At 37.2% G+C, this 13,510-nt stretch overlaps 1 protein-coding gene across 1 annotated transcript in view; it reads left to right on the top strand.

The window, feature by feature from the left end:
* Positions 1-301: 301 nt before the first annotated feature.
* LOC145677177 (spatacsin-like) overlaps positions 302-13,510 on the top strand; it is a gene marked incomplete at its 3' end in the record, with an annotated part of 88,278 nt that continues 75,069 nt past the window's right edge. The window contains exons 1-2 of the mRNA XM_081747795.1: positions 302-667; positions 791-941. Coding sequence (XP_081603921.1) covers positions 341-667; positions 791-941 — 478 coding nt within the window. The remainder of the gene's footprint in view (positions 668-790; positions 942-13,510) is intronic.

Genomic DNA, 13,510 nt, shown 5'->3' with positions numbered 1-13,510 from the left:
AACGGTAAGTTAGCAGGAGAAGCTCAAATAGGTTTTATAAAATTGAACAAGTATTTCAGAATAAAAATTCAGATTGAGGTATGAAACTTAAGAAAAACTAGTGATGATGGAAAGATGGATGGTAAAGAAATGATTATAGCAAATACATCGCCACGCTGCTCAAAGTACCTGTATTGAACTGTTTATCTTGAAATAACAAATACTACAAATATATTTCATGTAAGTAAACATATGTATAAATACTATAAATAAACATTAAAACGCAATTTTGACACTAAAAGAATAATTATAGTTAACTGTGACATTGTCTTCTTGTTTTTCAGGGTGCAACAAAGCGGAAATGCATAGAAAGTCAAAATATGTTGGTCATCTGGATTGTTCTGTAGTTCCTATTGTAAATATCAAAAAGGATCTTAATATTAAAGGACTTCATGTATCTACTGTTGGTATCTCTCTATGGTGTGAAGACAAAAATAAAAAAACTTGTACAGGTAGTGTTTATATGGTATACGATCCTGTTATGGGAGATTGTATTGCTGAAGAAGTATTACCACATAATGTGTTCGTTGTTTTAGGAGGATTACTGGGTGTCCTAGATGCATTTTTGTCACCAAACGCCTTGTGTCTTTATTTGTGCAATATACCAAAGGACGTGCTTGTTAACAAGGTTAGTAACCTATATATTTTTCCTTTTTTTGTCTAGAAATAGAAATAGTTTTGAATGTAATGCAATTTTGAACTTTTTATTCTATTCAAAAGTAAATTAATAGTTTATTTTTGTGTACTTCAGCTTTTGCAGTGTGTTGGTACAGAACCAATTACTTGCTTGCTTCGTGGTGATGAGAAAGGTGACATACTGATTCCTCTGTCTGCCCTTAGAACGGGTTTAACCCAGCATCAAATAGAAGTAGCAAGATTGGCCCTACATTCTCAGGCTCAAGGTATAAAGATACTATCATTTGTAAAGTAATCTATACAAACTTTACATGTTTAATAACCTTAAATTCGATATTAAGATGAAATTATAATGACTAAGTTAGATTTTTGGAACTTGGTGACATAGCTAGCTTAATATGGAATTCATTAGATGCTAAAAAAAAAGAGAGATCGTTATAGTAATAGTGAGTATTTTTTTTCACTATTTAATATAGAGACTTCTGGAGTCTTTGTGTATAATAATAATAATAATAATAATAATAATAGTAATAATAAAGCAGTTTATTGACAACAACAATTTGACAGCCACTAGTGAACCAAGAGTATTATAAAATACATTGAATCTTAATTATAAAATACAGTTATATATTAAATCATAGAAACAAAAAAAAATGCTAAATACATCATGATAAATGAATATAAAGATCGTAAGATAAAAAAAACAAGTATGTAGTATCTGCAATTAAAAAGTGCATAAAGATTACAAGCGAAAAAATTACATGCATACATGGTAGAATTATATGCATGAACATAAAATCAAATGTACATACATGTAAAAAGACAGACACTGATACAAATGAAAATATATACGCATAATAAAAGTACCCATCCGAGCAAGACTAACAACTGTTAGAAAATTTCTAGAATTGATAACGAACAATTGGAAATTAGATTGAATAGATCTAAATTAGAATAGAATTTATTAGCTGTTTCAATACAGCAATAAATAGAAGATTTGGAAAATAGCCTAGTGCAAACAAAAGGAGTAAATTTCCTGGTTCTACAATAAGGAACAATAAGGAAATGAAACCTTTTAAATAAAAACGTCCATGTAATAGATTATGTAAGAATTTTAGATCGAAAAGACTGCGTCTATCACTAATGGTTAATAAGTTTAAATCCTCACGGATCATAGTATCATATTGCTTGAATTTCCATTTTAACCACACAAGAAAATTATTCTGAACAGATTCAATAAAGTTTACAAAATATTTAGGTTCACAATTCCAAATAACAGTTGGATATTCAAGGTGAGACCATACATTACATTAATAAAGAACCTTGCATATATTAATTGAGTTAAAATTTCTACACAACCATTTAGTGAGTGCTAAATTTCTCTTCGCTTTAGATTTTATAATCGGAAGATGTTCATGAATTAATAGTTTCGTATCCAAAGTAATTTCGAAATCATTAACATAATTTACAAATTCATATATATACATTCTTTGGATTCTTAAGATTTAAGTTTTGAAATGTTCAATGTTGCGAATTACATAGCAACGAAGTTTGTACAATAGAAAACCATATTCTATAAATTTACATTATTCGTGATGTACATACATATGCATACATATATATATTGCACTTTGATATCAAGTAGTGAAAAAGAGCTCATTAATATGATTAAAATTAATTGTAATTTACATATATATAGGGTAAATCTACCTAACTTCGTGATATACCTTATTTCGTGATACTAGACAAATTATTGTTCACAGAGGAAGGTATGCATTATAGATTTAGTTACAGCGGTGCTCAAGATAGAGCAGGAATATCGACATGTGGTGAAAAGATTTCGCAGTGATAACTGTTACCGTGCGGACGCCACTTAAGATGTTAGTTGGTGGACAAGGTAGAAAGCGGTTCTAAGTCAAGTGACCTTCGAAAACCAAATATTTTGTGTGTACGGCGTCATTGTGTGGCTCTTGTTACAGTTGTTTGCTCAAAAAATACTCTGGTTGTCATTTTGTGCATAAGCTTGAATCTGTAGTGCAACTGTAAAACAATAGACGCTTATCAAGTTGCATCATATTCTTATAAAAGTTTGTGCCAGGATGGCTCATGGCTATTATGAGTTTCACTCTCTCTTGAACCCTTCCTTCATTAAAGAATTTTCCGTAAATAATATTATATCTGGTTTCACTAAAATGGGAATATTTCCTCCGAATCCTCACGCAGTATCCAGTGAAGCACTTACAACATCCCCAAGACGTCTCGATTCCTCGCTGGAAGCAACTAGGTCTGTGCTGAGAATGAGTCATTCACTTAGACCAGTAGTTCTACATCACCGATGGATAGTCTTCTCCGTGTACCGAATTTAATCCTTCCTGACAAAAACAATACTGTTTCTAGCAGAAAAGCTCGACGAGACACGAAGGCAACAGTTCATCTTCCTGGTCAGGCCACAACGTCAACGGCAAATGTCACTACAGTGCAACGTGATTCTCCAGTTGAAAAGAACAAGTGTCAGGGTAAGCAAACTGATGACCTGAGCGCTAGTTGTAACGAGAGATACAGTTCTGGAAAGAATCGTAGACCCTGGATACAGTGCTGCTCCTGTTTATGGTGGTTTCATGAAAGGTGTCAGAATCTTAATTCAGCTGACATAACCATTTTCATGTGCAATGACAAATGACAGTGATACATACGGTGACAATTAATGTAACATGAATGCACTACCATATCACGAAATTAGGTACACACCCTCACGGAATAAGGTATGCTATCACGAAGTTAGGTAGCTCACACATATTGTGTATTCTGTTTCCTTATATTGTTTCTTTTGTATTGTTTGCGCTTCTTTTACTACAGCAGTTGTGTTTATGTCCGACCTTCCTAATATATAAATTACATCTATCCTACATGCTTGTAAATGTGTATTTTGTCAGTCATCGTCCTTCATATCACGAAATTAGGTAGGTTTACCCTATATATACACACTTCTGTCTCTGTTGTTGAAAACAATGTTTCGCAATAAAATAAAGGCATTTACAAATGGAATATGATGGTTACCAATATTATATTTATATACAGGGTGTTTCAAAAAGACACGGCAAAAATTCAGGGGCAGATTCCTTACGGGTAGACAAGTAAAAACGTTCATATGAACATATGTCCGGAAATGCATCGTTATAGAGCTATAGCCATTGACACCACCTGACGGTGTGAAATAGTCACCTTCTGTCCGGAACTATTTCCCGACGTATTACCAGAGTGTCGTGTGTGAAAGAATATGCAACACAGGTTCGAACGAAATTAATTAAGCCGATTGCGCGTTGAATGGTACAAGAATCAGAAAAAACACGCGCAAATAATGCATAATAATTGGTACTTGTAATGTTCGTATTGGAAAGTGCAACACTAATATAAATGGCAGTGAGAAAAACGCACCCAAAAATGCAATTACACATGCTCATCAGGCGTAAGAAAATACCATAACGAAAGCATCGTGCAGGAGCTACAACCCAAGGAATGAAGGAGGGAAATGTTGAACGCAAGATGTCTCGCGAGTAGGTGTGGAGGAGTACCATGGCTGACAACAAGAATCATTGCTGATGGACAGCATTTCTAATTAGATTAGTTACAAGTTAAAACATAGCATTTGCCGAAAAGTGCATGAAGCTTTGGACGCACTCTCAGGTCTAGGAGGCCATTGCAACATTAACATCTCGAAGGTATTTAAGACAGAAAATGTACTGTAATTGGAGCTGGGTACAATGTGAGCTGAAGTGACAGTAGTGCTGTGAAACAGAAGTGTACATTCAAAGTAAGCAAATTGTGCTGTGGAACAGACGACGTGGTGAGAATTGACTGCACTTAGTGGTGTGGAACAGAAACGGGAAAAATGACTACAACTTGTGCTTCGGAAGACGGGAATACATGTTTGTGGAGCAAGTGTATGTACGTATCAATAGACAGTGGTGTTTAGGACAGAAGTGAAACATGTACACGAATGCAGAATTAGCAGATATGCATTTCACATATGGATTGGCGGATGGAAATGCACTAGAAGCACGGCGTCTGTACCAGGAGAGATACCCCGGACGTCACATTCCAGACAGAAAAACATTTGAATCCCTCCATCGCCGCCTGCGTGAGTATGGAAGTTTTGCGCCCCATGCTGCTGGAAACAGTGGCAGACCAAGAGCTATGACCCCCGAGGTAGAAGAGCAGATAGTGGATGCTTTTCGACACAATCCGGAGGACAGCACACGAGAAGTAGGTATGAGACTGCATGTACCTCACGCACAGATATGGCGTGTTTGTCGGCGAGCGAACCTGTATCCGTATCACCTTTAGCGAGTGCAAGCTTTGTCGCCAGCCGATCATCAGCCGAGAGTGCACTTTTGCCAATGGTACCGCGAGCAGTGTGCCGTCAATCCAAACTTCGAATCTCAATAGTATTTACAGATGAGGCGCAGTTCACACGTGACGGCATCTTCAATTTCCATAATGCACATGTCTGGTCGCCAGATAATCCTCATGCGATCAGTCAAAGAAGACATCAACAACAATTTGCTGTAAATGTGTGGTGTGGTATTGTCGGCGACACTTTCCTAGGTACATACATACTCCCACCGAGACTGACCGGAAACAACTATCGAGACTTCTTGGAAACCCACATTCCAGATGTACTGGATACTGTACTCCTGGCTCTGCGTCCAATGTTACATTTTATGCATGACGGTGCGCCCGCGCATTTCAGTGTTACAGCCCGGCAGTATCTAAATGCCGTATTCCCTGGCAGATGGATAGGGCGTAGAGGACCAGTTACTTGGCCTCCACGCTCACCAGATCTAAATCCATTGGACTATTACCTGTGGGGACATTTAAAGTCGTTGGTCTACGCGTCTGCTGTGGATACTGAGGAGACGCTTCGTATTCGTATCGAAGCAGCTTGCCAGCGACTACGGAACACCCCTGGTACTTGGGCACGCGTTCGTTCATCCATGCGGCGACGGGCTGCAGCTTGCATTCGGGCAGAAGGAGGACATTTTCAGCACTTACTGTAAGGTACTACAGTATCGATTTTGTGGCGCTGGTGATGCACACAATTTACTGTTTGTGGTTGTAACTCTTGTTTGATGATGGTTCTTTGGACTTTATGACTATACCTGTGTCGTTTTGCTTTTCTCACTGCTATTTGTATTAGTGTTGCGCTTTCCAATACGGACATTACAAGTACCAATTATTATGCATTATTTGCGCGTGTTTTTTCTGATTCTTGTACCATTCAACGCGCAATCGGCTTAATTAATTTCGTTCGAACCTGTGTTGCATATTCTTTCACACACGACACTCTGGTAATACGTCGGGAAACAGTTCAGGACAGAAGGTGACTATTTCACACCGTCAGGTGGTGTCAGTGGGTATAGCTCTGTAACGATGCATTTCCGGACATATGTTCATATGAACGTTTTTACTTGTCTATCCCCAAGGAATCTGCCCCTGAATTTTTACCGTGTCTTTTTGAAACACCATGTATAAAGGAATTTGCTTTCCTCGAGTAAGATATCCCTTGAGTTTTAGACAATTTCAAAGGTAGAGAATTTATTTCTGACAAATGTACAATAATATTAATATTGTTTTGTATAATTGCATTATCGTTCGTTTGAAAAGTTTTGATATCATCCGTATACCACAAATAATTGCAAGTAATATTCTCAGATATGTCATTAATAAAGAACAAAAAAAAGTAAGGGCCCCAAATTTGACCCCAGAGGTACTCCAAAAGTAATATCACCAATCTAATAATAATAATAATATATGAGTTGAAAAATTTCCTAAAAGTGTGGGAAATCAGTTTTTAGAACACACCAGTTGAAAAGTATGTCATCTGGCTTAAGCGATTCCTGAAGTTTTAAATGAATTCTCTATTATCAATTGGGCAAGTGTTCTACCCGTTAAAGTCTAGAGGCGAATTACTATTGTAAGGCAGTTTTCATATCATCAGAAGTTTTCCGAGAAAAGAATTCTGCAACACACGAAGCAGGTTGTATTCTGCAAAGTCCAAGTCAGGAGAAAAAAGAGTGATGTAAACTTTTCAAAGTTTATTAATATGTGATGTGTGACGACAGCAGCATGTAGCGTGGTGTTATTATAGTGGATTGTAATTCCTTGACAATTAACGACGCTTGATCGCTTCAATCACAACGCTGTTTGCATAACTGTCCAACTGTACACAATAGAAGGCAACACTAATTGTTTGATGAGGATTCAGGACCTCCCAGTGTTATTCCTTTGACATTGTACCACATGGTTAAGAAGATATTCTTAAAATGTAGTTATGACTTTACGTCGATGTCGGCGGTTTACAAACGCTACACAAGTCCTGCGACGCGTTACATTCCAGTACGTAATGTACTTCTCATCGTCCATGACAATGCATGGAAAGTACTTGTTATTTTTATAGCGTAAAACAAAACACGGGTCATACTCGTATCTCGCGTTGATTTGCACTAAGTTGATTGAGACTCAACAACCGAGCTTTATGAGGAAATTTAGTTTCTTAATGCTTCATCAAGATCCTCTTCAGAAAATACTGTTGGCGTCTAGATCGTGTTTGGTCTTGACAGCGTCTGTCTGCAGTTTTCGAAACAGCGACATATGTTATCGTCAATTGGGTCTTCCCCATACACTTACTGAATATACTGGCAAGCAGTAGCCACAATACTGCCTTTATCAACTTTAAAAAGAAAATAGTGCGTGCTTTGTTCCTTTTCGGCCCCTTTTTAACACGCACGTTCCTCTGACGCCTAAGAATTCCTCATCCATTCTCACTGCCTGGTACTGCTCTATTTTGTTCCAGAAATTCACACAATGACAGCACCATCTGTGAGGTCGGTTCTCCACTAAATGCTGACCTGTCAATAATGATTAGAACTTTGAATCTACTCACTAATACTCACTTGTTCCAAACGTGCTGTGCTAATACAATGACTTAGAAAATAAAGCCGTGTATCAACAATTTTTCAACCTTTTCTCAACCTCCTCCTCCTCCTCCTTCTTCTTCTTCATCATCATCATCATCACCAATAATACCAATAGTAACTCTACATCAAAAACAATTCCTGATTTTAATATGCTGCCGGGTGGCCCCGCATAGCATAGTTGCTAACGTTCTCGCCTTTGGTGCGAGCAATCCCGGGTTCGATTCTCCGGTGTGGACACTCGATAGGCCAGTCACCCTCAGTGAGGTTTTTCTTGAGTTTTCCTCATTCACCCCAGGCAAATGCCGGGATGATACCTAACACATAGGTCCGATGCTGTTTCCTTCCTTCCCCGGATCGTGTGCTCACCGAAGGACGTCATCCTTCATATCTGACGAGCTTAATGCCATAGATGCTGGTAATGCTCCGAAATATACATAAATAAATAAATAAAAAATACTGCCGTGTGTGTCTGTGTGTAGGAGATCTTACTAGTGACTCCTTTCATATTACCGTTGTTCACCCTTGGTGTTTCTTGCCAGTGACGTTTCTGTCCTACTAGTGACGTATGTTTATCTCAATTTCTAGTAGTATCTGGGTAAACCTTACAGGATATTTTTTTCATCGTTGCTAGAATTATGTGCATTACTGTTAGAAATATGTGTTTCATTGTTAGGGTTATACGTCACTGTTCGGATTATGTGCGTCAGCGTTAAAAGTATGTTTCAGTGTACGAGAAATCAAACAATATTTGCAACGAACGACATACTTTTTAACGCCATGTTAAAATGTTCGTTGGACCTACATTACATGTATATGTTACATCTGAACAAAATTATTAACAGTGTCGACACTAGAAGGACTACATGCAAGTTAATGTCCAGTACGCACAGAAGGTATCCGACTAGAGGAATACTTAGAGTACTAAAAATGTGTCTAATAGTGAAAAAGATATATGTCAAAAATTTGTCCATTGAATTTGACGTGTGATGTTTAGGGTTAAGGATCATTTTGAAGGCATGAGAAGAAACATATTGAAAGTTGTTCGAAAATATAAAAGGAAAAGAAAGTAAGTGCTGAAATGGTCTAATATGACGGTCTATAAGACTGAAAGTAAGTCAAAGGCTCGCGGTGGCTCAGTGGTAGAGTGCTCACCCTGGTTAGATTCCAGTTTGCACAAGTGAACTTTATCCCTCAATCGACCTAAAGTTTTCAATGCATTTTCAGTATACAATATGAAGCAACGTACCTTTCAAGTTTAGAACTGCTAAAGGGAGTAACAAGAGTGTCTACAGCACTCTTCATGATCACCCACCAAGAAATGATCTTCTTGAAAGACTAGACTTACACTTGTGGCGTATTTCCAATGCACCAATAAGTATGTGCATGGCGTATTTAAAGAGACTTCAAAAGAAATCCGCTATAAATGGCCCATTTATTGCTTTCTCGTTTTGTTAGCAGCATTCTAGCGAGTAGAGGCCTACAACCATATGGAGTGATGGTATCTAAGGGTTATAAGGCAAACTCAACTCCCTCTTGAAGAACATAGCCCCAAGTTACCGAATCCTACGGTATGACCACAGCCTGGCAGAGTGCGACCCAATCCAGGATCTCCAGGCAAACCACGGAGGAGGGAAGGCTGGGAATTGGAATTGCTCACCTCCATGTCGTTCAGCAAGCCCCAGGAGATACCACGCAGGCACCTAACCAACCGGACCCAAGGGCGCGCCTTAGTTGCCCATTTGGGAAGCATCCCTAAAGCTTCCCTCTCCCGGTAGGGATGACAGGGTCCCAACCCCTACCTACCTCATTTTACGGACGAGATTCACAGTACAATACCGGTGCCAGTGGGTGCTGCGCCAGGCAGATATTCCCATTTAGGGGGCACCAATCGCTCGCCTCCGGTAGGTGTGGCTACATTAACCTGCCTCAACAATATCCATGATGAAGTACCACACACACTCCTAGATCCAATGGTCTGTGCCTTTGACCTGTTCGGAAAGCTAAAATGCCTCTTCTGACCTCTTATCTGTCCCAGTATCTGATCTCATCACCACTTCCACTTATGTACAGTGCCATGCTATATTACACTACAAGAAAGAGTGACGTTAATAGACCACAAGGCAATGTTTTGCTTCTCTCAAACTAGTGTCTTTTATACAAATCGCGAACGTTCTCATTTGAGCGAGAGTATATTGGTTTGAGCTTCTACCCCTTTCTCAGCACGGACTTAGGACCCTGATAGCGGGGTTCGGCTAGAGGTAGTGACACCATATCTTGGATCAGGTAACAAAGAGAGAACCGCATCTATTACTGAATAGTACGAATATGGCAGCTATTTTAAGTGCGCCATCTTAGATTTAGGTCCATTTTTTATATACAAAAGGGTCATGTGACACATTTTTTGGGATGCTTTTCACCACGGACACACGTCTGGCGTTATTTCCAAATATTTAATCATTTAGTAATTATTGCCTTCATAGTATTTTTTCTTATTAACTTACAATTGGCTTTCCAAGCTTACGAGATACATTTGCCTTACATTGTATATTTTAAATTCATTCAGAACTAGAGGTCGCTTGGTGTACAATTTAATATGACTCAATTGACTATTTTTTCTCATGGGCTACTTTGGCCTGGTATAGAACTATTTGTCAGACTCAAAAAACTAAAAAAGTAAAAAAAAAATCATCCTAATACAAAGGGTCATTTATCTTGATACCGCCTTGTAACTTTTAAACTAATAGACATATGACATACTGTGTGTTATCACCAGGCATACAGTGTTGCCAACCCAACACAAAGTTATATTTTTTTCGAATGTTATTGCATATTTCAAATATACATGTTAGACCAAATTTTAAAATAATAGATTTGTTATTCATTGATACAAATTAAGGATACTACAATGTCACAAACATCCAAATTTTGATGGTCTGCATAGCAGTAATAACCTAAGTGCGACGAACGAGGCAATGCACATCCAAAGTACTTGAGCGTCTAATACAGTAGCAGGCTCAGGTTTACGTCTCGCCGAGTCAGTAGAAATTTTTGGGAGGTCAAAAGTCAATGACTTAGGGGTACTCAGGACCACCCCTTCAATATTTTGGCAGGGGTACCTAGGAATACCCCGCTTAAATTTTGAAATTGCCAAAACTAAAAATTTGGTATGATAGCATAGGACCGGTGTATGTACTTGTGTAAGTTTTAGGGTCCATCTGGTTTCCTTTCATGGGTAAAAAAATTGCCAAAAATTCAAATTTCGGAGGTTTTTTTAAACATAATTTAACATGTTTCACGAAGTCTTATTACCCTATACGGTTTCATAAGATATGGATACTTTCTCTGTGTTACATTATCAGTTATTAATGCCAGAGTGATAAGTTAAATGGTATGTTTATGTTCGAGTTGTTCGATATAGTGTTTTCTCTAAAGTATATATCACCCTCTATTCAAACTTCAAAAACACAGCGATGCGAGGAAAATATATATTAAATCAGAAAATTCAAAATTTCATTTTTGCATTATTTTATTCCAGAGTTGGCTGGTTTAAACCAAGGTGGTTTAAACCATGGTTAAAAAAAAAAAAAAAAAAAAAAAAAAAAAAAAAAAAAAAAAACTGGTTTAAACCAAACAAAAAAAGAACGAAAAATTCTTTTAAATCGTGTGAACTTCATGGTGATGTCTGCACATATGAAACCATCTGCATTACGTTTATGTACTTTTCACCTTTTAATCAAGGGGTCCCGTGTTCAATTCTCGGTCGAACCACAACCCATCTTTCAAGTGTTACATAAACCAAGTAGCGATTCGAGGTGTCCCTTTAAGCGAAAGTCTTTTCCGTGATAACCTTGGTACTTCATAAGGATGTTAAGCCTAAACATACGAAACGAAACCAAATTATATATTTCTACTTGCCTGAATGCCTATTGTTTTATAAAGAAGCCAAGGTTGCTTAAATATATTTATAGCAATTGGCAAAATTTATCAACTACCTACACAGCTTCCAACATCAGCTTGGATTTGACTTTGTTTTAATTTTATTGAATGATATCTACATACCAAATTAGTAAATTAATACCTCAGTTTTATCGTAGTGATTATGATACGTTGACCTTAAAATTTTACATACAAATACATTTAAAGTAATAACAGGATTTTCCCAATGGCTAAGGCGGGAGTTTCCTGATTTATATATAATTCTGTATAATGTTTTACTTGTGTAACTGTTTATCTTTTTGTCCTTCTGAAATGACTCTTGACAATTATATTAACAAGTAGGCCTATATAAAGATCAGTACAACGTATTTTTATCAGGAGTCCTTCGTGAGTGAGTCGGCAATCACATTTGTGACCAATTAGTCCCGGTTTCGTGTCCAAATGGACAATTTCTCTTGGATGAAGCCGAGAAGCGGTTTGGATTCCGCTTTAAGCTTATGTCACCCCTTCCAGCATAACCTTGTTGTTGCATAATAACACCAAGGCGAAACAAACTAATTTGTGTCCATATCTAATATAAATACATAGAATAAATTATTTAAACAAAAAAAAAACTGGGTTTAAACCAAAAAAAAACTGTTTTTTGTTTTTTTTTCAATAAAAACCATGGTTTTTGCCAACCCTGTTTATTCTAACAATACATCACTTTATTGTAGCCATCGACATACACAAAAAGTACATGAATGTAGTGTATATTTATTTATATTTATATATTCGTGTATTTATACGTTTAGTATACTGTATGTAGTATGAGAGCTTGCGTGGTACTTATCTTTCTTGTCAACTGAAATTGAAATTGATATATATTGAAAAACTGATCGCTGAAGTCTCATTGTAGCAGTAGCAGCAGTTTTTGTTTAATGCTTGCTCGAAGATCAATTTTGCTTTTTCTATTTATTAGACTTCCAAACTATGTTATGCATAAGTGTGGGAAGTTTTTATAGGCGATTTTGTCCGTCCGTCCGTTGTTGACAGGTATCAAAACAAAAATGGTAAAAGGTATGAAAAAGTTTTTTTCAGTCAATTTAGCGTCCCAAAAATAGATTCCATCTTCTCTGTCAACCTTCTATTCAAAGTAGAAGTGATTCAGATTAACCCTTTCCAGTTTCAACGTACATCACTATGGATTGAAACCGGTACAGATATATAGAAGCAGTTTCTTACAAACGATTTAGCATCTTATGGCAACGTACCATGACTATCCTCAACACTTGGCCAAAACTAGAAGTGGTTCAAATTTACTAGAACTTCCGGTTTGAATACTGATTTCCACAAAGCAAAGACGGTAAGATATCGAGATGCAGTTTTTGAAATCGATTTAGCGTCCCAAGAGTAAGTTTCATCTCATTTGTTAACTTCTGTTCAAAGCAGAAGTGATTCAAAATAACCATTTCCGGTTTCAACATTTATTATCATAGAAAAAAATACTAATAGCGACAAGCGGTGTTCAGGAATCGATTCAGCGTCTCAATTGAACATATCGTTACAACTTGAAACATTCTGTCATCTGTTGAAGTGGTGAACATTTATTCCGGTTTCAATAGTGATTTTCGTAGAGCAAAAATGGTAAGAGATACCGCGATGCGGTTTCTTGCAATCGATTGAGCTTCCTAAAAATATGTTTTGTCTCCTCAGTTAAGCCTTTATTCAAACCAGAACTGGTTCAAATGAATCTTTCACGGTTTGAACATTTATTGCCATAGGACAAAAATATAGTGGATAGCGACAAGTTCTTTTTTGAGATCGATTCAAGCTCTTAAGAGAATATACTATCACAACTCGCAGTACTCTATTAAATTCTGAAGCGGTTGCAATTTATCACTGCTGCAGATTTCAATATCAATTTGCATAGAGAAAAACAA

The sequence above is a fragment of the Thermobia domestica genome, unplaced genomic scaffold (assembly GCF_964235325.1).
Source record: "Thermobia domestica unplaced genomic scaffold, izTheDome1.hap1.1 HAP1_SCAFFOLD_673, whole genome shotgun sequence".
Classification (NCBI taxonomy): Eukaryota; Metazoa; Arthropoda; class Insecta; order Zygentoma; family Lepismatidae; genus Thermobia; species Thermobia domestica.
This window is presented reverse-complemented; position numbering and strand designations above follow the sequence as displayed.